Source organism: Rosa chinensis, chromosome 3, assembly GCF_002994745.2.
Source record: "Rosa chinensis cultivar Old Blush chromosome 3, RchiOBHm-V2, whole genome shotgun sequence".
NCBI classification, from domain to species: Eukaryota; Viridiplantae; Streptophyta; class Magnoliopsida; order Rosales; family Rosaceae; genus Rosa; species Rosa chinensis.
Genome location: NC_037090.1, coordinates 6,930,815 through 6,955,781, shown reverse-complemented (window position 1 = coordinate 6,955,781; position 24,967 = coordinate 6,930,815). Strand labels below are relative to the sequence as shown.

The 24,967-nt window shown below is 39.5% G+C and overlaps 5 protein-coding genes across 13 annotated transcripts; 2 read left to right on the top strand and 3 right to left on the bottom strand.

Annotated features, from left to right (window-relative positions):
* Nucleotides 1-405: 405 nt before the first annotated feature.
* LOC112194885 (peroxidase 5) lies at nt 406-1,644 on the bottom strand. The gene is made up of 2 exons (XM_024335137.2): nt 1,381-1,644; nt 406-1,279 (listed from the first exon to the last, which is right to left on the bottom strand). The coding sequence occupies exons 1-2, from the start codon at nt 1,594-1,596 to the stop codon at nt 515-517; spliced, it is 981 nt and encodes a 326-aa protein (XP_024190905.1). The 5' UTR covers nt 1,597-1,644; the 3' UTR covers nt 406-514.
* A 1,574-nt stretch (nt 1,645-3,218) lies between these two features.
* Nucleotides 3,219-6,433, top strand: LOC112194026 (putative F-box/FBD/LRR-repeat protein At1g78760). The gene is made up of 6 exons (XM_040517222.1): nt 3,219-3,319; nt 3,417-3,489; nt 3,734-4,769; nt 5,210-5,386; nt 5,484-5,767; nt 6,080-6,433. The coding sequence occupies exons 3-6, from the start codon at nt 3,765-3,767 to the stop codon at nt 6,090-6,092; spliced, it is 1,479 nt and encodes a 492-aa protein (XP_040373156.1). The 5' UTR covers nt 3,219-3,319; nt 3,417-3,489; nt 3,734-3,764; the 3' UTR covers nt 6,093-6,433.
* A 649-nt stretch (nt 6,434-7,082) lies between these two features.
* On the top strand, nt 7,083-11,262 carry LOC112192109 (FACT complex subunit SPT16). The gene is made up of 2 exons (XM_024331675.2): nt 7,083-7,394; nt 7,832-11,262. The coding sequence occupies exon 2, from the start codon at nt 7,844-7,846 to the stop codon at nt 11,045-11,047; it is 3,204 nt and encodes a 1,067-aa protein (XP_024187443.1). The 5' UTR covers nt 7,083-7,394; nt 7,832-7,843; the 3' UTR covers nt 11,048-11,262.
* A 1,030-nt stretch (nt 11,263-12,292) lies between these two features.
* LOC112191694 (pentatricopeptide repeat-containing protein At3g12770) lies at nt 12,293-16,968 on the bottom strand. Of its 6 annotated transcripts, XM_040515880.1 has the most exons (5): nt 14,434-16,968; nt 13,993-14,119; nt 13,646-13,832; nt 13,106-13,237; nt 12,293-12,900 (listed from the first exon to the last, which is right to left on the bottom strand). In XM_040515880.1, the coding sequence occupies exon 1, from the start codon at nt 16,656-16,658 to the stop codon at nt 14,466-14,468; it is 2,193 nt and encodes a 730-aa protein (XP_040371814.1). In that variant the 5' UTR covers nt 16,659-16,968; the 3' UTR covers nt 12,293-12,900; nt 13,106-13,237; nt 13,646-13,832; nt 13,993-14,119; nt 14,434-14,465. The 6 variants fall into 6 exon arrangements, with proteins under 6 accessions (XP_040371814.1, XP_040371813.1, XP_024186864.1 ...); XM_040515879.1 differs by having other exon boundaries at nt 13,646-14,119; XM_024331096.2 differs by lacking the exon at nt 13,646-13,832 and having other exon boundaries at nt 13,968-14,119.
* A 257-nt stretch (nt 16,969-17,225) lies between these two features.
* Nucleotides 17,226-24,967, bottom strand: LOC112192119 (protein transport protein Sec24-like At3g07100). Of its 4 annotated transcripts, none has more exons than XM_024331687.2 (14): nt 24,813-24,967; nt 22,732-23,895; nt 22,513-22,651; nt 21,757-21,947; nt 20,998-21,105; nt 20,697-20,900; nt 20,289-20,520; nt 19,756-19,905; nt 19,493-19,649; nt 19,030-19,157; nt 18,621-18,943; nt 18,351-18,539; nt 17,786-18,026; nt 17,226-17,571 (listed from the first exon to the last, which is right to left on the bottom strand). In XM_024331687.2, the coding sequence occupies exons 2-13, from the start codon at nt 23,830-23,832 to the stop codon at nt 17,793-17,795; spliced, it is 3,156 nt and encodes a 1,051-aa protein (XP_024187455.1). In that variant the 5' UTR covers nt 23,833-23,895; nt 24,813-24,967; the 3' UTR covers nt 17,226-17,571; nt 17,786-17,792. The 4 variants fall into 4 exon arrangements, with proteins under 4 accessions (XP_024187455.1, XP_024187454.1, XP_024187458.1 ...); XM_024331686.2 differs by having other exon boundaries at nt 17,226-17,568; XM_024331690.2 differs by having other exon boundaries at nt 17,226-17,568; nt 22,732-23,889; nt 24,813-24,962.

The following is a 24,967-nucleotide window of genomic DNA, read 5'->3' as shown; positions in this document are numbered from 1 at the left end:
CTGCCCGCCCCTAGCAGATTCTGATAGTTTGGTCTCCAAATTTCAAGGTCATGGCAATGGTCTCATTGTTGGTAATTATCTTGAGGAGGCTAAGAATTTACCTTCAGTTTTTGTTAGTTTCTCTATAAGTGATTTAGAGCAGTATTTTATTGTACATGAACAAATTGCTGGTGTAGTACACCTTCGGGTTTGTTCTAGCTTAGCTCTAGCTTCAAGCTGTTTGTTGCTTGTGTTTGCTCCCAATGTTTTTCAGGATGCCATTCTAAACTATTGTAATCGTTAAAAGTTTCAATGAATTCACTTTTCAAAAAAAAAAAAAATAGTAGATTATTTTGCATTTTACATTCTTTTTCAAGTTTTAATTTACACACATGTTCTAATGATCTTTGGTTGTAAACAAAGTGATCAAATAATTAGACGAAAGAATTTTACCTAACTGATGAAAAAACGGTGACAACAAACAAACAAATTCAATATGATCGAACCAACAAACCCTTAGAGTTCTTCTAGCTAGCTAGTTCACAACCCTGCACTTTTTTCTGATCTCACCCTGTCTTCCTGTGAGGATATCAATGGAACCCATTTTCACCATAGCGGATGCAAAATTCTTAGCCCAAGCTGGACCAAGTCTAGCATTATTCCTCACCATCCCCGCCGTTGAATGGCTGCTAAGAAGAGTTTGATCCGACTCAAATAGGCCACGATGGTTCATCAAGTTGGTGTAGTACTTATTGTCAAGCCTGTTTGGTGTAAGACCATCAAGTTGGACTACATTGTTTGATGAGGATGGAGGACACTTGGCTTTCAAGTCCCTAGCAAACTTGGGATCCAAGGAAGGGTCTTGTGGGTGAGTTTTATTGAAGGAATACAAGCGGTTCGTGAAGGAAGAACAATGTGACACACCAATGGAATGCGCCCCAGATAATGTAACCATTTCATCCAAGCTAAAGCCTTTGCTGGGTGCAAAACTATCCCCGAGCTCCTTGGCATTCGAAGAAGGAGAAGGAAGATCTTGGGAAGGGTCGTCAAATAATGAAACTCTCCCATCACGCCTCCCTGAAGGCACTTGGTAGTTTATGCCACCAACTGCCAAGGCACCGTCACGAGCTGCGAATGCAAGAATGTCAGCACATGACACAGTTCTCGGGCATAGAGATTCAAGTTCCGCCTTTGCCTGATCGATCACTTCAAAGCCTCTTAAGCTTGGGTTGTTTGCCGGATGTTCTTTTTCAGATAGCTTTCCAGGAGTTGAATCAAGTAGGACAGATGCATCACAACCCTGAAATATATAATACATAGATTTGATTAGTTATAATTAACTTAATAATTCAAAACGAAAACCGTTAGTTTCGTGAATGAAAATGAAGCATGTATGCATACCCTGACAAAGCAATCATGGAAATGCATTCTGATAAGGCCAGCAGCAATGCCAGGATTCTTCGCCACGGCTTTGTGTACAGCTTTTCTCACAATTGCTTCTGCAGAAGGACAACTTGTTCTATAGAAACCAACTCTGGGGGTTATGGCTGATGACATGAAGACCATCATAGACATGGTTAGGAAGATCAAGCACAACCTTAACATTGAGTTACTCATTTCAAAGTATAGTGGAGCCAGTGGTGATATGAAAAACTGAATGATTGAGAACTGAAGTGCTGAAGATTGAGAAAATTGTTGAAGTTAAATTAATATTTATAGCTTAAGAAGAAAAGGTGTAGTATGGTTTTGGTGAAACGCGTACGTATAGCTGCAAAGCACAAACTGCAAAGCTGTCTAAGTTTGAACAGTTCAAATATTGCAAAACTTCACTTATATTTTGAAAGATGTCAACTGGCAATGAAGAGGATGATAAGGAGTGCTCATTGTCCATTTTGGTAGCGGTGTCCACTTCATGACAAAAGTTTCAACCTATATATAGCTAGCATTGTTTCTAACGTTTTATATTATATCATTTGCAGATAGTTTAACTAAGATTTTGTAATGTATTAGTTGGTTAGCTTGTAATGGCTTCTAGTTTACACTACTCGAACAAAATAAGTTAAGCGAAAATGAACAAATTAACTTGATGCGGGTGCGGGTTGAAAACAAAATAACATAATCGATTTGGTGTTTGACCATGCACCATTTCAAGTTTCAGCAAAATGAAACAAAACAGTTTGATAGTCCTCATGCAAGAACACCAAAATAGGAAGCTTGACTTAGCCATGGCACTGCAGGCCTTCCTCTTTGGTAATAATATATAGGCTTAAGGTATAAGACAATTCTATTTGGTGCATGGTTGACGTGGTAATGAAGTTGGTAAACAACCAAGCCTCTATATGACAAAGCCATGGCATTAGTGGCAGCCCTTCTTTTGTTTTGAGGAAAGTTTATAGTGTTAGACTTAATCCTCTAGAATTTTTAGCCACTGCTATCTATCCATTTGGCATGTCCTGGATTCCTGGAAGCCTGGTTCCTGTCCATTTCTTAATCTCTACACGCTGAATTCTGAGACTGAGGCAGAGAGAACAAGAACAAAAACGTACTTAAGCTGGAACAAGTCTTTAGAAGATTACTAATCAAGGCCAGACACATCATCAGCCATAGCCAACAGTCCCAAAATTCAATCCAGCTGCTCCAAGGGATCATGAAAACCTAGCTAGAATGCTGGTATGATCATATGACGGGAAATCTTGAGTGGGGCTGTCCGATCACTAGGATGGTCTAATCCCCCAATCAAACTTTGATACGTTAGCCAACACACAAATTAATCTCATTAGTACAAACCCCAATGCTTCGTACGCGAAAGTATCGAAGTATCCCTAATTTTTTTTATTGTCTATACAAATCTAATAGTAATACGGTCTAACTCAAGACCTTCTTCATAGGAAGAGCAATCTTCAAATTTAAAAAACTCGGGAGAAATGTCCTAAATTTAACAATAGCATTGGCAGTTACTCCCTAGAAAACATGAGGTAAAAAACTGAAGTGATCAAATTTTGATCACATGGACTGGTGAAAGTTACCAACTCAGCTAGTGCTACTTACGTTGGTCACAATGTCTCCTTTCGAGGTGTCAAACCTGTTGATGTCAATAGCATACTTGCATCAGTTGCATGGGGGGGTGTGAATCACTTCCCTACTTTAAGCAGAAAAACAGGAAAAAGAAGCCCAATGCAAGGCCCAAAAGATATAAGAGAACCAGTTTTCCTAAAGCAGCGCAAAATCCAAAACCATCCCAAAGCAGTATAAGGAATCTCTTCCATTCCCAAATCTCAACTTAGAAGCCATTTGTGGCTTTTGTGAGGGAAATGGAGCCATTCTAGGAGCATTTGGCGAGGTCAGGTTTCATCTTTGCTGCTTAATTTCAACTACATTAACATTTACAAATGCAAGTAATGCATTTCAAAGTCTGATTTGGAGGGCTTTTGCGTTAGGAATTTGCTGAAAATGTGGCTGCAAATCATGCTTTAGTCTCTCTACTGGGTTTACAAAGCTGTTAGTTCTTGAGTAAGCCCATCAATCAATTTACTTAATGTTCTTGATTTACATATTGGATGAACCCATTTAGCTGTTCATTAGTTAGTTTGGTTTCACTTATCATTTCCTAGTTTATTGAAAATTTTGCTTCGATTGAGTACCATTGAGATGATTCTTTATAGATTAGAAGATAATGGTTTCTAGTTTAGGGATCATTTGTTGTCATATATTGTAATAATGTTGTTTTATGTTCTTGATCATTGACTCCTTATAGGTGTAAGGTGTTTTACAAAAGCAAAAGTATCATGGAACTCTTTGCAAGTTCTCGAGCTTCTCGAGAGAGAGTGAGAGATAGATTTACTAATCTTCCAGAGGATGTTGCTTGTAAAATTCTTTCCTTCGTCAGTTTTAGAGACAGTGCTTGTGTGGGATGTGTGTCCAAAAGATGTAGAGAGTTTTCTCTATGCGTTCAGAACTTGGATTTTGATTCCGCCTATGCAATTTACATGCGGGATAGGTTGAGGTTGTTGAATTGTTTGGATAGGTTCTTGTTTCAACGCGGGGAGAAGGAGATAAAGAGCTTTCGTATTCATTGGATCTTTGAAGGAGAAAGTGCAAGAAACGATGAGCATTTTCGAGTAATGTCATGGATCAATTATGCAGTCCAGTGCAATGTTGGAAGTCTTAATCTTGAGCTCAGTATGTTTGGGGGGATGATGACATTAGAATTGCCGTCTTGCATCTTTCATTGCAAGTCTTTGAGGCATCTAATTGTGGATGTATTGAACACAGGAGGGAAGATTCTTAAGACGCCCTCCTTTGCTTGTTCCAGTAATCTCCAATCCTTAAAACTGAAAAATGTTACTATTGAGGAGGGGTTTGGTAAATGGATCTCATGGTGTTGCAAATGCATAAAGGAATTATCACTTGAACAGGTATTCAAGACAGAAAGAATCAGCATTGCAAGCTCATCTCTGGAATCATTTAGTCTTAAGAGTGATTATCGTTTGTGTTCTGATGATCTCCTTAAGCTCTCCATCCTTAACGTCTCAGGTGAAAAACTGGGAAAAATACATGTACAATGGAAAACACGTAGACGTGGCATAGATTATTTGCAGATTTTTGCCCCTAATGTTAAAGATTTGACATTGATTGGGATTTTCATGAATTACCTGTCTTTGGGAAAATTAATGTGTTTAGAAAAGTCGATAATTTATCCATTAGGCATACATCATTTTGACAAGGCGTTTGAGATTCTTTGCAGTGTAAGCAGAGCTAAAGTTGTCGCTTTGATTGGAGACATCATAAAGGTAATAAGACGCCATTCTTTAGACGTATTTTTCTATAAAGGATATTAAAGGGAACAGATCTTGGTTATGTGGCCACGGCGTGGCGACAATAATTAATCTATGTTTCTTATATTAAGCAATTTTCTTTTGCAGTAATGGTGAGACTTGCTATCATGTAAATTTTTATTAATGCTGCAATCTTTGTATATATCATACTGAAAGACATTAAGTTGAAAACTTTATAAATTGTCAGTTACAACTTACAACACTGAGTCACAGATTTTGCAAATGATATTCATTGACAAACATGATAGTGATTACGATTTGGAACAGTTGATTGCTATCCATGTGTATTTTGGAAACATATTAGATCAAATTTTGTAACTGTTTTCTCGACTCCCAAGCGTTTTTGGTTTCTCATTCTTTTTCTATTTAACATTTTTCCTTTTAAAATACTGCAGGTTGTGTTCAGGGAAGGCTTCATGAGACCACCCTTAGATAATGTTTATTGCTTTTCTATACTTGGGACGTTGACTGACGACCTTGTCCCACCTATGGCCAATCTTCTTAAAACAGTGCCTAATTTGATTAGTTTGCGCATAAGTAATGCAGTCATCCCTCTCAACTCTAGTACTAATGTAAGTAAAGTAGTTCTTCTTCTATGGCTTTGGTAAATTGTTTTCTTGGTTATTTCAGAAAAGATAAATTGGTCTGTTTGTTTTGTTGTGTCTCCAGTCATCTGGGTTCAATATCAGTTATTGGAAATCCCTGAACCTGGCTTTTGTTGATCATCTTGAGTACGTATCAATACCAATTTTCAACGGAGGTAATGAGGTGGAGTTTGCAGCTTATTTGCTTGAAAATGCTAGGAATTTGAAGAGAATGGTCATTTATCACTCAGGCCAACATGGTGCTATAAAGTGGCTTCAAAATAAAAGCTTCTGCTATTCCACTGCCAATGTTATCTTTATGGAACCAGTCAAGCAGTTAATCAAGAAAACAAGGGAAACAGAAAGGAGGTATAATATTTGTTTACTTTCAGAAATTTTTATATCACATTTCATCATATCAAAACCTTAATTAATTTGATGTTGATGGATGCAGTACGTGTGGCCATTCTATTGAAATGGAAAACTCGGATGTTGATATGTTTTGGTCAGACTCTTGATATATCTTAGTTTTAGACAACATTAGTTGTGCAGGGCATATTGTTGTGTTTATGATTATACCCTTTCAGATTTTTGAATTGCAGTAACATATTTAAACACTATTTATCATGGCATGCACATAAATACTCATCCATAATCTGGTGTATGGTTGATTACATGTAGGTTGATGTTCTAGTTGACCGCAAGTCCGGAATGCTGAAAAGAAGAAGCTATCCTTAGAACTTGCAGGAATTCTGAAGGTTTTGAAGAGGATGAGGAAGATGTATCAAAGCTTGTTTCCCATCGTAGTAGATTTACATGCAAGGGTTCTTCTACAGAAGGAGTACTTTGTGCCGTAATTTTTGCCTCTAGTTGGTTTAGATCACCTGTCAGCGTTCTTTACCTATAAGGTGGTAATTGTTTTCTTGTTTTGGGTCTAAATCAGTCTTAACCGAGCTAACATCTTATTGGATGTTTATTTTGCGTAGAGATGAACTCCACAAAACTCAGATATTTTATGTTATTGATTCCAAATTTTTGATATTCATTCTTCGCCACAAAAGTCTTTAATTTCAATGGCTCATGAAGATTGAAGACATGAAGTAGCTATCTCTCTTAATTTTGCTGAACATCCACTTCAGATTGCTTGATTTCTCTGATGTAATTTTCTGAAGCACCATAGTATACAACCATTCAACTAGAAAACTAGTAAATTTTATTGTTTTTGAATGGCCGGTAATACTATTGCCGTTAGGCCGGAATACAAAGTTATTCACTGCAATCACGAACAACCTTGCATTTCAAGGTAAATCTTTAATCGGAATCACTAATTAAAATGGTTAGTGAACCCTAACAAGTGCTTACATCCCTCCAAAACCATAACTTTTCCCGCCATATTTTCAACAAAGAAGAATCATTTTCCCGCCACCGCCCAACTCCTAAAGCCCAAGCCCAATCTCCCAATTCTATTTCCCTCTCAACCCAACGACGCCGTTTGGTACATATTCCCTTGCACTGACAAACCCAATCCGAACAACCCAAAATACCCCTCTCAAAACTCCCAATGACCAGCAGAATACACCCACAGTACAAGTCATAAACCCAAAACATCAGGTCCATTTTCGTCACTCCAGAAAATCAGGTTTCCCTTCTCTTCTAGAGCCCTCGAAATCAAAAGGACCCCTCACTCTCTCTCTCTCTCTCTGTGTCCCTGAATCGAGTCTCTTCTCTCTGTAATTTTTCTCATTTCGAAAATCCGAAGCGAAACCCTAATAAATACCCATCTCCACTCTCTCTAATCCTTTTCAAAGAACCCAGCTTTTCTCTCTTTCTCTGAGCCTCTCTCTCTCTCTCTCTCTCTCTCTCTATTGGTTTTGTTTTTGCTTAGAATCGGGGGATTTGGGGACGCCGCCAGGGCCGAAAGCAAAACCCTAACCCTAATTCGCATTGCGGGCGCCGCGAAATTTCACCGCAAGGCAACCGCCGGAGCCACGGAAAGGTGCGTTTTCGATTCGTGTGTTGATATTTATGGATTAATCGAGTAGTTTTGTGCTGTTTTTTGGGGTTGCATGCGGCGGACGAAAATCTAATTAGGGTTTCGAGTTGGGGGTTTTGAAAAAATTGAAAAGGGGGTTATGATATTGTGGCAGGGGTTTGGTGGGATTCGACTGTAGCTTTTGAATCTGGCGAGCTTTAGCAAAACCCTAATTGTTACTGTATATCAATTCGTTTGTAATTTTTTAGTAGATGAAACTATATGATTCCTCAGAAAAGGGAAAAGATTGATTTTTTTTTTTTTCTGTATGAGAGGATTATTAGCTACTTTATTTTGGGATGAAGAGATTTATGTTTTGGTGGTAACACAATTGGATTTGTTTATGAATGTTGCGAATTCTCTCATTTGAAGCCCATTAATGGACTATCTTTGTTATGCAGAGTCAGTTCGTAATGGCTGATAATCGAAATGGAAATAGTAAGCCTACAAAGGCAGCTGGAGCAGGAAACAATCCCTATTCCATTGATTTGAATGTCTTCAGTCAGAGATTGAAGTCCCTCTATTCGCACTGGAATGAGCAGCCTGAGTTGTGGGATTCTAGTGACGTTATTGCGATTGCAACACCGCCGCAATCAGATGAAATCCGGTACCTTAAGTCTTCAGCATTGCAGATGTGGTTGGTTGGGTATGATGTTCCAGATACGATAATGGTGTTCATGAAGAAGGAGATTCATTTCTTGGGTAGCCAGAAGAAGGTGTCTTTTTTCCAAGGTGTGAAGAAGTCTGCCAAAGACGCTGTGGGTGTTGATGTTGTGACGCATGTGAAGGCAAAGAGTGATGATGGCAGTGCTCTGATGGATACTATTTTGGGTGTAATTCGTGCCCAACCAAAGGCTGATGGCCGTGATACTGTTATTGTAGGAAGGATAGCAAGGGAGGATCCTGAGGGGAATCTTTTAAAATTGTGGTTTGAGAAGCTGAAGAGTGCAACTGTTCAGCTTGGTGATGTAACAAATGGGTTGTCTGACTTGTTTGCTGTCAAGGAGAAAGAGGAACTTGGTAATGTCAAGAAAGCCGCTTACTTAAATACTCTTGTTATGCAGAAAATGGTGGCGAAGCTTGAGAGTGTTATTGATGATGAGAAGAAGGTCACTCACTCTTCTTTGATGGATGAGACAGAGAAACTTATACTGGAACCCTCTAAAGTTGGGCTGAAGCTCAATCCTCAGAATGTTGATATCTGTTACCCTCCAATCTTTCAGAGTGGAGGAAAGTATGATCTCAGACCTGGTGCTGCCAGCAATGATGAGCTTCTTTATTATGATTCTGCAAGTGTGATCATATGTGCTGTTGGATCTCGTTATCACAATTACTGCTCGAATGCTGCCAGGACTTTTTTGATTGATGCTAATCCCCTTCAGAGCAAGGCATATGAGGTTCTTCTCAAGGCCCATGCTGCAGCCATTAGTGAGTTGAAGCCTGACAATAAAGCCAGTGCTGCATATCTAGCAGCACTGGCTGTTGTAGAGAAGGATGCTCCTGAACTATTACCTAATCTGACAAAATCTACGGGGACAGGCATTGGTATTGAGTTCCGTGAATCTGGGTTGAATCTTAATGCAAAAAATGACCGGGTGGTGAAAGCTGGCATGGTCTTTAATGTGTCACTCGGTTTTCATAACTTGCAGAGTGGTATCAGTGATCCAAAGCACCAGAACTTCTCTTTGTTGCTAGCTGACACTGTTGTTGTCAACAATGACAAACCAGAGGTGCTGACAGTAAAAGTTTCTAAAGCTGTTAAAGATGTGGCATACTCCTTTAATGAAGTTGAAGAAGAAAAGCCTGAGAAAGGAAAAGGTCCAGCTAATGGAACAGAGGCCTTGATATCTAAAACCAATCTGAGGTCAGACAATAATGAGAAATCAAAGGAGGAGCTACGAAGGCATCACCAGGCAGAACTTGCCCGCCAGAAAAATGAAGAAACAGCCCGTAGACTTGCTGGTGATGGACATGGATCAGGTAATAATCGTTCCGCTGCAAAGTCTTCATCCGATTTAGTGGCCTACAAGAATGTAAATGATCTCAATCCTAAAAGAGATCTGATGATTCAAGTTGACCAGAATAATGAAGCTGTTCTTTTGCCTATATATGGGAGCATGGTCCCCTTTCATGTTGCCACCATAAGGACAGTTAGTGTCCACGCGGAGTCAGCCAACACTAATCAGGCTTGTTATATCAGAATCATCTTCAATGTTCCTGGGACTCCTTTTAGTCCTCATGATACAAACTCACTGAAAAACTTGGGTTCTATATATTTAAAGGAAGTTTCATTTCGCTCCAAGGACACAAGGCACATAAATGAAGTTACACAGGTGATCAAAAACCTTCGGAAGCGAGTTCAGTCCAGGGAGAGTGAGAGAGCTGAGAGGGCTACACTTGTTACTCAGGAGAAACTCCAACTAGCTGGTAACAAATTTAAGCCACTGAGATTGAATGACCTCTGGATTCGACCTGTGTTTGGTGGACGTGGCAGAAAGATTCCAGGTACTCTTGAAGCTCATGCAAATGGGTTTCGTTACTCTACCACCAGACAAGATGAGCGCGTGGATGTAATGTATGGAAATATTAAGCATGCTTTTTTCCAGCCAGCAGAGAATGAGATGATTACTCTCCTTCATTTTCATCTTCACAATCACATAATGGTGGGCAACAAGAAAACCAAAGACGTGCAATTCTATGTGGAGGTTATGGATGTAGTTCAGACCTTGGGAAGTAGTAAGAGATCTGCCTACGACCCAGATGAGATTGAAGAAGAGCAACGAGAGAGGGCTAGGAAGAACAAAGTCAACACTGAATTTCGGACCTTTGTGACTCGGGTACAGGATCTTTGGCAGCAGCCCCAGTTTGAAGGCCTTGAACTTATGTTTGATCAGCCTATGAGGGAGCTTGGTTTCCACGGTGTGCCTTATAAATCCTCAGCATATATCGTCCCTACTACAAATTGCCTGGTTGAACTGATTGAAACTCCTTTTCTTGTTGTCACTCTTGGCGAGATTGAAATTGTGAATCTGGAAAGGGTTGGGCTTGGACAGAAGAATTTTGACCTGGCAATTGTGTTCAAGGATTTTAAAAAAGATGTTCTTCGGATTGATTCGATCCCATCCACAGCACTTGAAGGTCTCAAGGAATGGCTGGACGACACAGAGATCAAGTACTATGAGAGCAGGATGAATCTGTCGTGGAAACCTATACTGAAGACAATTACTGAGGATCCGCAGAGCTTCCTTGATAATGGAGGTTGGGAGTTTTTGAATTTGGAGGGAACGGATTCAGACTCTGAACAGTCTCAGGAGTCAGACCAGGGTTATGAACCATCTGATATGGAATCCGAATCAGAATCGGAGGATGAATCTTCTGATAGTGCGTCACTTGTGGAGTCTGAGGATGATGAGGAGGAAGATTCAGAAGAAGTCTCGGAGGATGAGGAGGGGAAGACATGGGAAGAGTTGGAGAGGGAAGCAAGCAATGCAGACAGGGAGAAAGGCAACGAGTCGGACAGCGAGGAGGACAGGAAGAGAAGGAAGATGAAAGCTTTTGGCAAGGCTCGAGCCCCGCCTGCTGGTAGCATCCCAAAGCGGTCCAAGCTGAGGAGATAGATATTGTGGTTGTTTCACGTCTAAGTTAGTTATTATCTCATGCTTTAATGGTCGGCTGACGACGTAGCTTGGAACCTTTATATTATTTTCTAGTAGATCGTTTTAAGGGAATTTGGTTTCATTCCAATAGGTTATGTTATTTTGCTTGTAAATTGGTAGCATCCTCGCTGGAAGTAAAAGATCTATCGTCCTCTTTCTTATGGTTTTTGCTTGTACTTGTTGAGTTTTGTTCTTTTGCTTTTGAAACAAAACAATTTATCAAAACAAAACTACGATTAATGATCCAAGATAATGAGTAAAGGTTCAGGTCTAGTGGCTTCATTTTTACTAGATCGCTCTAGTTTCGTCGGACTACTATCTTTCTTCTTTCTATCTTCTCTTTATAGATCAATTCTCATTAAACCTCTCAATTTCGTTTCAAATCCATATATGAAATTCCCACGGATTAGCTTTTACTTTTGGAATGAGTTTCAGATACTCAATTGCCAAACACATGCATGCGCCACTGGATTCTTGGCCAAACCTAGTAAAACTTATTATTTATCCAACTGGGTTTTTTCTGTTTCTTCATAGTTTAAAGATTTTCTCAAGTCTGGCTCTAGTATCATATAAGTTTAGGGGGATGAAAGGGGAGTTTCTCTAAACAGAAATCAATATAGAAAAAATATCTATTAAATTCTCAACCTTTGTATAACTCATGATGAGATCATGAGATCACTGAAGTGTAATTTACTCGATACTAATGAGTTCCAACTTAAATAAAGCCGATCAAATTACAGTTTCCGACCTTATTCAAGACACTAGCGTCATAATTTGCAACGAGGTAGGCAAGGATTCATCTTTGGCTTCAATGATAAAATCATAAATGGTGCCTACTGTTACCGAGCTCTTTGCCACACACCACACTGACAAAGACTAGCTTGTTGGGGCTTCCTAAGTACTGTCTCACAGTAAACTCTGCAAGCTGCTTCATCTTTGGGTCTAGGGTCTTCCAAAAAGTGATCGAAGAGTGTCGCTCTGTTGTGAGAAAAGTGAGACGAAGAAAGAGAACAAGAAGGGTGATGAAGCAATGGAAAGACATAGTGACTAATGATCTTTGCTTAAGTTACTCGATTTTATACTAGGATCACGAGTGAAAGAATTGTTGGTGAATGATTTATAGGGCAGCAGTTTGGAGCTTTGGATGGAGCAAACAATTGAAGAACGAAAGTTCCATATACAATAAATGAAATCAAAGATGCAAAGTAGAAGGGAATCACTGTCATTGATTTTATAGTCATACAAGAAGAGGCATGTATGGCACTAGCACCTGTAGCCCGCTAATGTATGTTACATGTAGTTTTTAGTTCTCACAGATAAAGCTCGTGAACACTAACAAAACTTCACTTCACATTATGCTGACAATTACAGGCAATACAACGCAAAATTGTGTCAGTCTGATAGAAATTCACCATATCATGTAGAATATGTTGCAGTTAAAGAGAGGTAACTTTCAGTATCTCAAGACAATTTGTAAGCATGGTGTGGCTAGTTGTACTACCTCTATGTCCTCTCACTAATCCCAGAAAATATAACCCAAAAAAAGAAAAAACAGAGAAGGTAATCATAGTCTCATAGAGTACATCTCCCTTAATTATCGCATCCAGTGATGAACCAACAAATTGTCTCAAACTCTGCCTGGCGATGAGCTATTCTTCAACTCTACCTACCGCACTCAAGGGGATAATGCCATGGCTGAATTACCGTTATTAATTCATCACATTGAACAAATTGGTCCCTCACTTTTGCCTTCTTTGGCAAATATCTGCTCCACCACCTCACAACTGTGAGGTGCAATAACTTTGAGAAACGTCCTGCTCTATTTGAAGTAATACAGAAGTTAAAAAGGGACTCATCTTCACAGGAACAGAAGTAATTTATATGAACATGGGTAGAATAGCAGTTTGCGGAAGTATCTTTAAACAGAATCATTGAAATACCAGTTTGGATACGTACTTTGAATTTGATCAACATATTCTGAAATTATCTTAGCCAAAATTTAAATTAAGAAATCATTACCTCTATTACAGATTTTTCTGGACTTGCCCGGTGTACCTTACTCAACATAACCATTGGTTCCCCCCATCTCTAAATTGGCAAGTATCCTCATTAGCTTCTTTGACAATCATTATCACGGTCACAAAGGGTCACCTGATTAGCCAAGACAAAGTAAGAATGCAGTAGAAGGGAATAAGAACGGATACCAGTTGAATACGTAGCAAGTAATGGTAAGTATGCAGATAAACAGAGGAAATAAATAGATCTTGAGACAGCCATATTAGAAACTTCAAGAAAGTTCAGGTTATAAAGAGCTCTCTAACAGAACCTAAACCAAAGGCTAATCATTCTAGGAGAATTCAATGCCCAAGAATAATGAAGCCGTATGTTTAAATTTCATGAGAAGCAATTGACCTTAAAGTTCCAAGTGCATCCAGCAGGAATCAAACCACTTATTACGATAGTCATACAGCTAGAACTGACTCCTCCAAATGATATAAGGAATAGACAGTTCATTTCATGTGTATAATGTAAGGAAAAGGGGAGAATCATAAAGTGAACCTCTAAAAAATTGGTCAGCTGTGCATAAGCCATTTAGACAAGTATCTGTTTCTTATCCTTTTCCATCATGCAGACATATTATAGTCTAGCATAAATGCTGGCCTCAAACTATTGATAATCAAAATTGCATATGGAGCAGTCAGAAGCTTATCCAATTTTGTACCATACACTAAAGCCCCAAGGAAATCTGTAAACGCGTGGACAAATTGAAAACCAAATAAAACTAAATCAAAATTTTAACATACAAATTTAGAACAGAAAAGAAAAAAAAGAAGAAGAAGAAGAAGGCAAAAGCAGAAAGTATAACTGAATACTCGCATACCTAGCATATAGTTTCAGTTACCCACCTAACCTGGAAAGCAAGGTGACAACGGCACCAGTGTCAGCATGGCGATACATCTGTCTCAGATCTGTACAACAGGTACTGCTGATTCATGTACTCTAATACGCCTTTCTTCACAGCATTCAGTGTGTCTTTAATACGTTAAGGACACTTGAGTCATTAATAACCTTCACAATACCAGTGTGGCATTGCTCCTAACCAACCTAAACTAGAGAGTCACATATCCAAAACCAGGATAAAGAGTGATAGCTTTTTTTTATGCAGATAAAAAAAGAACTTGGTAAATGGTTATCAGCATAGTGGAAATTTAAAGATATACAGAGAATACAATAGCAGTGTTAATAATTGATATGGACAGCAACATATATGAATAACCAAAAGAAAAACAAGCACCATACAGGCTGTCTGTGTTGAGCTTAAATAAAACATCAAAGCTGAAGGATACAGCAAAGAAAATATAGCGCTGGCCTTTCCCTTTCACCAATAATCTCCACAGGAACAAAATCCATCCTTGAAATGGTGGAAACGCTTTGCATCCCTGACAACTATCTCCCTGTTGACAAGCTTAGATATTAGCTTAGTTGCTGCATGACAATTCACACATGCGCGTAGGTTTTTAGTTATTCTTAGTGTAGTTCCAGGAGCAGTACAGATGAGGCCATAAGCAATTGCCAGCCTCTCACTATGATTGCAAAGTGTCTCCTCTGTCTCTTCATAATTCAAATCATGCAGGACGGATTCTGTATGTGGAACAAAGCCAGCCTCCTTCAACCTCCTCTCTAGACTCTCAAGCTCTTCATATATTTCCTTAGACCTTGGATGTGACTTGTCTCCTACATGAAATGCCTGAAGTTTTCCATTGATCTCAATCAAACTACGTCCAAGGCCCTTGATCAGTCCTTTCTCCCTCATCAGTACTCGCACCTGTGCAACACGATCCCATAATTGGGCCGAAGCATAGAGATTTGACAGTTGAACATAATGCCCTATCTCATATGGATCTAATGAGAGAAGCTTTTCTGCAGCATATTCTCCCAAAGTCACATTTCGATGGATCTTGCATGAACTAAGAAGTGCTCCCCATACACTTGTACCAGGTTCAATTGGCATCTTTTTTATAAAATCATAAGCCTGTTCCAACTGGCCTGCACGTCCCAGAAGATCAACCACACATGAATAATGATGGTTTCCAGGCTCAATCCCATAGTCTCTCATGCGGTGGAAAAGCTCCCATCCCTCATGTACAAGGCCTGAATGGTTGCATGCAGTAAGGAGTCCAAGAAAGGTAACATCATTTGGTACCACCCCAGCCTGCTGCATAGAATAGTAAACATCAATGGCTTCTTGTCCTCGACCATGCAATCCATAGCCCACAATCATTGCACTCCAGACGACAACATCTTTATTAGGTGTTCTATCAAAGACCATGCGAGCAAAGTATACACTACCACATTTTGCATACATATCAATTAGGGCTGTGTTAACAAAAACATGATTTCTATACTGACTTTTGCTGATATAATCATCCATCCATTTCGCTAGTTCAAGAGAACCCACCTGGGCGCATGCTGAGATAGCAGACCTCAGAGTAATTGAATCAATTCTAATGCTTCTAGAGATCATCTCACGGAATAGCTCTACAGCTTTCTCAGCATGACCGTTCTTTGCATAGCCGGAAATCATAGCATTCCACATCATTACATTTGGTCTTTCCATCTTATCAAAAAATGATCTGGCAACCATCACCTGCCCACTTTTAGCATACATGGCTGTGAGTGAAATGACCAAGTCAGGTTCAAAGTCAAGTCCCATTTTAACTAAACATCCATGAACAGACCTCCCCTGTCCCAAGTCCTCTACATCAGTATACGCTTTGAGAACACTAACCAAAACAATCCAATCCGGTCTAACATTCAACTTTCTCATCACACTAAAAACTCTCAGAGCTTCCAAACACTGGCCATTCTGCGCATACCCTGAAATGATCGAAGTCCACGAAACAACCGACCTCTCACCCAACCCATCAAACACAATCCTAGCGCGTTCTACTCTACCACATTTGGCATAAAACGCCACGAGACTGTTCTGCACAAACACATCCGACTCAAACCCATGTCGAAACACCTGGCAATGAACCCGGCGGCCCATTTCAAGCGCGGCCAAGCCACCGCAAGCTTTGAGCACATGAGGGAAAGTAAAGCCATCTGGACTCACACCGGTCTCTTGCATCCTACAATACATTTCTACCGCATCAGCAAACGCATTGTGCTTCGAATAGCCCCGAACGATTGCATTCCACAGGAACACATTCGGGTCAGTAAATTCATCGAACACCTGGCGGGCGTATGAAATGCACCCGAGGTTTGAGCTGCAGTTAACCAATTTGGTGATTAAAAAGCCGCTGGCTTGGAAACCCAGTACAAGCAACTGCGCTTGGATTTGATTCAAGTGGCTCTTGTGGGTGGAATTATCGATGAGAGAGGCAAAGAATGACTCGGAATCGTAGGTGAAATGGAAGAGGGTATGGTCGTCGGAGAAGTATGAGTCTAGGTTGAGAGGAGAGGAGCAATAGTGATTGGAGAAGGTGAATGAAAACTGAGACAGAGTTCGGAATTTGGCGGGAAGAGGAAGCAGAGAGACTCTCTTGATCAGAGTCAAACTCACACCCATCACCACGGAGTAGCTAAATTTCACATATGATATCAGCAACGTTCTGCCCCTATAAATGCAAACATACTGCAGTAGAAGCACATCTTTCACTCCTCCAAATGCGATTATTATTATTATTATTTTTGGATAAATTATTAATAAAGGGATCTGGAACCTAGTTTGAGACTCATCTTCACGCCTATATTATTATTATTTATTTGAGGTAACCGCATCAAGAGGGACGTAATACCTATACCCTAGAAATGCAATTATTTTTATGGATAGAGATCAGTAGGACTTATGTCAATGAGCAAATCGTGGTGTGGCTGATATACGGCGAGTTGTATGTTGGTGTTCGGGGCGTCACAGCGTCGTGTGACGGGGGATTTCCCTACTTGCGGTGCCTCTGTGGAAGTACTAGAAGAAATTTCTATCGATACGTATATATATATTCTTTCACTGTGTTGTATGAAAGGGCAAAATGAAATTTGTAAGTAGAAAAAGTTTTGGGAGGTATATATATATATATATATATATATATATATATATATATATGGGTAGAAAGTACAAAGAGTTTGGACATCAAAATGAGAGGCCGTAATAGAAAAATATGGAAAAGACCTGTCAACCGTAAACACCTTAAAAAAAATTAAAAAGAATCGAAGAAGGATATCACATACAAAAATTTTCTCCACATTAAAGATGAAGGCACAAGAATATAGGACTACAGTACATTTATAATTATCGCATCCTGTGATGAACAAACAAATGATCCCCAACCGTGCGAGGCGATGATCTAATCTTCAACTCCACCAACCACACTCCGAGGGAATGATGCCATGGCTGAATTATCCATTGTTCTTCATCACACTGAACAAATATTTGCTTCACCACTTCACAGATGAGGCATGCAATAAGTTCAAAAAACATCCTGCTGCATTGAAAGTAAGACACAAGTTAAAAAGGGCTCATCTTCACAGGCACAAAGGTAACTTGTATGCACATGGTTAGTTTTGAATACTAGTATGGGTAAGTTTCTTTAAACAATATCATGAAATACCAGTTTGGACAAGTACTACGAATTTGATCAATACATTCTGAGAGAACCTCAAAGCCAAATAAGAGCCAAAATTTAAAGAAATCATTACCTCTAAATTACGGATTTTGCTGGACTTGCCGGTGTACCTGAAGTATCCAATCAACATAACTGTTGGTCCCCCCCATCTGTTCCTCAACAAGATTGGCAAGGAGGAGATGACCTTCTCGTGGCTGCTCTCCTTGTCTTACAAGATAACATAATTGATGATATGAAGGATCACTTTCTCTAAATTTCTTAAGTATCCTCATTAGCTTCTTTGACATTTCATTATCACGCTCACAAAGGGTGACCTGATTGGCCAAGAAAAAGTAAGAATGCAGCAGAAGGGAATAAGGGTCGATAAGTAGCAAGTAAAGGTACGTGCTCTGATACACAGAGAAAATAAAGAGTTCTTGAGACAGCCATCTTAGAAAATTCAAGAAAGATTACAGAACCTAAACCAAGGGCTAATCATTCTAGAAGAATTCAATGTCCCATAAATAAGGGGAAGCTAAATGTTTCAATTTCATCAGTAGCCGTTGAACTGAACGTTCCCAAGTGCATCAAGCAAGAATCAGACCACTTCTTTTCTTTAATCTATTTTATTTTTTGCCTTTGAGGGGATTTTTTCATACCTTTGATAACTCGGCTGCAAAGTCAGCCCCAAGAAGATTCTTTGCTATATCAGGTGGAAGAACTCTACCAAACCATAGAACAAAGCGAAACCCATCATCATATATGTAAAGGCCTCTGGAATCTAAGCTCTCAGCTACTAGTGGTAATCTATTCTCTATGCTGTTGAAGTCATCAGCATCAGCAGAAGGCTACAAATATAAGAAACAGAAATCAATTTAATGTGAAAGAAAATTACCATGAAAAAATTTCAAGTCAATGCAAATTCATACCTTCAAAAGATACTCATCGAGCCGTATTAAACTAGGGTATAGAAGCTTCAACAATTTTTTAACTGGTAGAGTCATCATTGTGTGGCCTGCCGCACACCGTTCATCAAGTGATACATCTGCATACCCCCCACGGAGAGGTGCTGACTTACAAAGTGCTAATCCATACATAGGTAAGAACTTCAGAGACTCTGGATATATCATCTTCCCTCCCAAACGGTGTTGTACAGCATAAAGATTTCTAAATTCTTTAAGGGCTTTGACAATTCTAAGCTGCAAAGAGTTCCGAGCATCTTCCAACTTACTCGACAAAGTCTTTTCTATTGCTGCAATTATTTCAGGAACTGTCATAAGAAAACAGAAATACTGACATATTTACAACATCACTAGCATATAGTTTCAGTTAACCCACCTAGCCTGGAAAGCAAGGTGACAATAGCACCAGTGTCAGCCTGGCGATACATCTCTCCCAGATCTGTAACAACAGGTACTGCTGCTGTATGTACTCTAATACGCCTTTCTCCGCAGGATGCAGTATATCTTTAATATATATGTTAAGGACACTTCAGTCATAATGACCTTCACAATACCATTTTGTGGCATTGCTCCCAAGCAAGTTAAACCAAACATAAACATATCCAGAACAAGTATCAAAAGATAGGCATTTTTTTGGTGTTTGGGGGGGGTGGTTTTCTGTGATAGCCACTCAAAAAGGCAATTGGTATAGTGGAAATTTAAAGGGATACAGATAGTAGAAAAGTAGTGTTAACAATTGACATGGACAGCATGATATGTGAATAACCAAAAGAAAAACAAGCAAGATACAGGCATGTCTATGTGCATCTTAAATTAAAAAATTCAAAGCTGAAGGATACAGTAAAGCTACTTGGAAGTATACTGTTTGAATAGTTAGTAATGTCTCTTCAAGTGAGAGCTGCATCGCAAATGCTTTATCACAATCTACAGCTGGAAGTGCTAATAAATCGGTGGACCTCAGCATAAAGTTCCCGTGATAAGATGTAAAGCGGACTCCTACAAGTATAAACGAGTAGCAAAACATGAGCATATTTCCAATACAGGAAATAACAAATGTATGTGCGTACAATGGGAATTATTTTGGAAATCATATATAGCATACCTTTTCCACATCTTATGCGCATGACTGCCTCCCAGGCAGTTTCCCTAGTAAGATCTCTGGCTAACTCATGTCTCAACTTCTCTCCATGAATGGTAGATTGGAAATTTGGGTAATAGTACACCTGACCCCCGGTATATTTTGCCAGAGTACCTACATTTGAAAGACCAATTAGAATTATAGCATTCAAACTTCTGCTGCATAATAAACAAAGTTCAGTAGAATGGGACGGTATATTGAAAAGTCATAACCATTATCTGCAGATTACACTAAAAACTCAATCCGACAAATATGCAAACTCAGTCCTTCAAAAAGACTAACTACTGGGAAAGAGACATGACAATTTGTAGGAAAAACAGTTAAAGGCAAGTATGCAACACATCAGAAAACAAATATTTCTTCACAACTGCAAAACTGGTGGATAACTTAGAAGTCCTCAACATATTGAATTTACCAAACTGCAAAGAGATTCATCAATATTTATCTATGATTCTATGAAAACGAATGTGAAGAAAATGATATGAAACACATCCTACCTAATGAGGCTATATCAGTGTACTTGTCACTGAAGGCATATACGTTTACTCCTATCTGGAACTTGGTAAATTCTGCAGCCATCTGCTTGTAGAAAGGATCTTCTGGTAGTCTTAGAGGATGTTCTTTATCTGTTCCATAGACACGAAGATCATCTCCACGCAATTTCAAGCGGCCAACACCAAGAGATGGAAGTGTATTTTGAAAAATCAACAATTTTCCACCAAGTTGACTCTGCACAAGCACACACATCTCCAGAAGTTAATGCAAAGTAGCTGAATAATCAAACTCTCAAAAAATGCATCAAATAATTCAGTAACCACATTACTCGAGAAATACAAAACTACTCTATGATTAATTGAATACTCTGTCCAAAGTTCAAAATACTGGAAGTGGAAAAGCTAGCACACCATAAGCATAAGTGCGGCTTTAAGAGCTGGACCAAAAGCAGACTCCACATTTGAGTTGTCCTGGAACATAGACGGCAAGCTATCTAGGAAGGTCTCCACAACACTTCTTGATTCAGATAAGTTGACCAGAAGATCATCTGGCAATGGGACAAATACGTCATCCAAATCTGAGACCACCATCATTTGAGGCTGAGTTAAAGAAGACTGCACAGATAAATCCAACAGAAAAGGGCACATATGTTACGGGTAGGATGAAACATGAAAAAGTAACTTATGTCAACAGGCCCGAGAAAACACATACCTTCATATTATAAAAATGTATTGTGCTGTCAAAAGTTGCAAACCCTATTTGTGTTCTGGGGTGGCCAGGCAGGTCATCCAAGCATGACCGAATAGTTTGGGCCACAACCTGCAGAAGGCCAGACTTGAATTTCATTCATTCCAACACTTGAAAGCAATCCTTGAAAGTAATTTATCAAAAGAATAACAAAATTACCCCAAATGACAAGTCGGACATAAGGGCTATTGGTTACATTCACTTTATGCAATTAAATTTTAAATTTTAATATTTCCAACATGGAGAATGTGGGCCCTGACTAGCAACTTATCCAATATAAAAAAAAAATTGAAAATTAAAACAAATAAAAGATTGAGACCCAGTAAATAGTTACATTGACTGTATTAAAGCCCTTACACACACACACACAAAAAATTATATATAACATGAGAAACTCAATAACCATGCTACTCTGGCCACTGCAAAACCCAATTCCATCAGAACAATTCAAGAAAACATGCCCTACGCTAAGCACCTGATCCACGTACTTATATCACTTCAACAAAATAAAACCATAAAACATACTAGACACAATTTTCTAAACTAAATCAAAGAACCTCTGTCATTATACCAGTATTGGCAACCGAGAAAGAGATGATCTATGAATCAGGTATAATAGTCTGCAAGGTTCTGCAGCTGTATTTACTGTATTAAATGAAATACCAGATTTCCATGATGCAAGACTCAGTTTTGCAAAAACATTGAAAAGGAAAACCTGTTTACCTCAATCATACCACTTCTCACTGCGGATGAAGAAACGTCGATGAGGAAAAAATACAGTGGCGGCATAGGAGCCCGCACCATATATTCAGTTGGAGCAACAAATTCCACACTACCATGTGTAAGCTCAGGTCGCTGGTCCGTATCAATTCTTCTGCCAGTGGCATCCAAATTGGCAAAGTAATCGCCTGGAACTGAACAAAAGAAAAACAGTGTCATTTTACGCGCCCAGTAAGAATATTAATGTAAGATATACTTTCCAAACCTATCAATGAAACAAACACCCACTGTAGTGGATTCAATTAGTAACCGAAAGAATGTGGTCTCTAGCAGGAAACTTGATCATTTATCATGATATTGAATTGATAACTAAACACTGCATTATTGCAAACAGTACTTAGTTAAAAAATATGTATACAAAATAATGAAAACGGCTACTGTAGCATAACAGGCAAATTATCTGCTTTATATACTAAAATGAGGGGCATTATATACTAAAATGAGGGGCATAATGCAAAAGCTTTCAACATTGCTATTCTGTGTGAAATATCCCATACAATATATTGCACAAGCCCTACTCAGGGTATTACAATTGACCAAATATGAACAAAATCGCAGTCCTCAGCTGCTTACGTAAAGATGCATGATGTTGATCTTAGACAAATATTGTGCCTACATTAGACCTTAATTTTTTTTCCCCAAAAAAATAAAAAATAAAAGGAAGTTATGCTTTTGGGGGAAAGGAGATGTGAGTTTTACCATCATTAAGTAGAGCACAGATATTGCAACGCCACTTTCTTCCAGCATCTGTAAATGTCACATATGGGTTTACATATGTCCGACATCTTCTACAGCGAATAATCCCAGCAGCACCAAAATTAACCACTGGCACTTCCTCCTAGATGAAACAAGAAAAATATAATTACAGCAAATCCACCATCAATCAACTTTGATTATTCTGATGATAAAAACACTTACCCCATCAGGTGATTCGGCAAGTGGACAAACAACAGCACCCAGAGGTAGATGCCACCTTGACGACAAAGACTGGGAACTTGGTATTGCACCCGTTGTAAGCCTTAAAAATCTAGGATTGCAGTTCAAGGGGAACATCTCAGCAAGTGGTTTTGGCTCCACATCACCACACAAAGGCCTCGGCAGAGCTTTAGGGTCAATTCCAGGTTCAATTGATCCGGGAACAGATCCAACAGATAATGAGCTGAAGTCCTCTGTCAAGGCTTGGACACCACCAAGTGGGGGTCCGGAGCCAGGATGTTGCGACTGCAGACCCAGTGGAGCTGCCACCGGTGGAGGTATTCCATAACCCACTTGCTGAGCAGCGAAAGGGGAAGATGCTGCAGGTGGAGCGGGAAAGCCTCCTTGATGAGTAAGAAATGGAGACTGAGCTGGTGGGACTTGTGGATTTCCACGTGCATATCCCGGGAAAGATGTCTGAGCCTTTGGCTGGGGAGCTGGGAAGGACGAATCTGATGGAGACTGATGAAGACTCATACCTGGTGGAGCAGAATTTATAGTTTGAGGTGGAGATCCCATTTGTACAGAAGGCATCGGCTGCTGTGGTCGTTGAAATGGAGCTTGACCTCCTGGAGGTTGAAAAGGTAGTTGGCCCATAGGTGGAGGACGGGAAGGGGGTGGTGGCGCTGTCGAAGGAAACTGTGGTGTTGAAGAAAATGGTGGAGTCGGGAAACGGGAGAAAGATCCAGCAGTCGGTGGGGCATTTGCTGTTGGTGGAGGAGGCACGGATGGATCATTAAACCTAGCTGGTGTGCTAGGCCTAAAGGGAGAGGTCTGTGGTCCACCTGCAGGCCCAAAAGATGAGAAAGGCATGGTAGCCTGTGGAGGAGCTGGTGGAGGAGGTCTGAAGGTAGAAACATCTGATCCAACCACAGGCCCAGACGAAGAGAAAGGTGTCTGTGGAGGTGGTCTAAAACCAGATGCCTCTTGTCCAACCACAGGACCTGAAGATGTAAAAGGCGTCATGGTCCGAGGAGGAGCAGCAAAAGGTGTAGTGGTAGGTCTTGGAGTAAAATTTGGTCGACCAGGATTTTCAGTCCCCATAGGTGTCTCTATAATCACTTGCTATTTCAGTAGTAGCAATGCTCTCATGAGATAAACCTGCTACTGCATGCAAGAAAAGAGGTTTGATAAACCATCCCAGAAGAATTACTACATCACAGCCTAGAATGACACTCAAAACTACTGGAGTGTAGGAAACTTACACCAAAAAAGAACAGAAAAGTCCAATTTTTTTACTTTTTCTGGATAGTGTAAGAAACTAAGAACAGATCAAGATGCTCTATCTCACTTCTAAACCTCATCTAGTCTAACGAAACTCGTAAAGCAGCCCCATTCAGTATATCGTGTCAAAGTCATACTCTTTAATTTCTCATATCTGACTAGACCCTAGCACCATTGATCAGTCGATTAAGTTTCCATTAACAAGAATCAGCAATCAAACACAATAAAAAAAGAGTTGGGCAAGACTAAAAACCCACAAAGCACCGCAATTCGAACTCTTAAGTCTCTAACTCTTCTTAAAGTTTAAATCCCACATGTTCAAAACACAAACTGTGCACAATGGATCAACAGATGCTGATACTTACCTTAACCAATTATGAATCAAATACGTATCAACAATGTGTAAACTGTTAAACTGACAACCTAATACTCCAATACAGTGATACACTGCATTCGAAATCCTAAAAAGTACAACTACTACAAAGAAGAACGTAAATTGAATAACAACAAAGTAGCAGATCTTAACAATACGATCAAAACTAGAATACCAAGCTATCAAAATTCCATCTTTAAAGCAAAAACCTACAACGATCAGATACGAAAATAAAACTTAGATGAAAAATTGAGCCAAATTTGTGCACTGGGTTGCAATCGTATGTTGAAATTTGGAAACTGAAAAAGACCCAAGTGCGATTGGGAGTTCAATTTTGAAACTTTTCCCTTAAAGAAAATGAGTTTTAGGGTTTGATTGAGTCAGCGAGGCGAATCGAGATTCAGAGAGAGAAGGAGAGAAAGCTTACCTTGCTAGAGAGAGAGAGAGAGAGTTTCAGAGAGAAATCGACGAAGAGAGAGAGAGAGTCACCGGGTTAATATGTTTCATCGATGAAAAAACGACGCGTTGTTTTTCAATTTTGGCTTTTTATTTTTCTTTCTTTCTAACCCTTCAGAAGTTCAG

What these genes read in the sequence shown, in the direction of transcription:
- LOC112194885 (XM_024335137.2), bottom strand. Translation starts at nt 1,596, where the DNA reads ATGAGTAACTCAATGTTAAGGTTGTGCTTGATCTTCCTAACCATGTCT. An exon ending in TCCATGATTGCTTTGTCAGG is followed by an intron (nt 1,280 to 1,380) that starts GTATGCATACAT and finishes TATATATTTCAG; the next exon opens with GGTTGTGATGCATCTGTCCT.
- LOC112194026 (XM_040517222.1), top strand. Translation starts at nt 3,765, where the DNA reads ATGGAACTCTTTGCAAGTTCTCGAGCTTCTCGAGAGAGAGTGAGAGAT. An exon ending in TGATTGGAGACATCATAAAG is followed by an intron (nt 4,770 to 5,209) that starts GTAATAAGACGC and finishes AAAATACTGCAG; the next exon opens with GTTGTGTTCAGGGAAGGCTT. An exon ending in CTCTCAACTCTAGTACTAAT is followed by an intron (nt 5,387 to 5,483) that starts GTAAGTAAAGTA and finishes TTGTGTCTCCAG; the next exon opens with TCATCTGGGTTCAATATCAG.
- LOC112192109 (XM_024331675.2), top strand. Translation starts at nt 7,844, where the DNA reads ATGGCTGATAATCGAAATGGAAATAGTAAGCCTACAAAGGCAGCTGGA.
- LOC112191694 (XM_040515879.1), bottom strand. Translation starts at nt 16,658, where the DNA reads ATGGGTGTGAGTTTGACTCTGATCAAGAGAGTCTCTCTGCTTCCTCTT.
- LOC112192119 (XM_024331687.2), bottom strand. Translation starts at nt 23,832, where the DNA reads ATGGGGACTGAAAATCCTGGTCGACCAAATTTTACTCCAAGACCTACC. An exon ending in CTGTGCTCTACTTAATGATG is followed by an intron (nt 21,948 to 22,512) that starts GTAAAACTCACA and finishes TCTTTTGTTCAG; the next exon opens with TTCCAGGCGATTACTTTGCC. An exon ending in TTGCAGCCGAGTTATCAAAG is followed by an intron (nt 18,027 to 18,350) that starts GTATGAAAAAAT and finishes TTGGCCAATCAG; the next exon opens with GTCACCCTTTGTGAGCGTGA.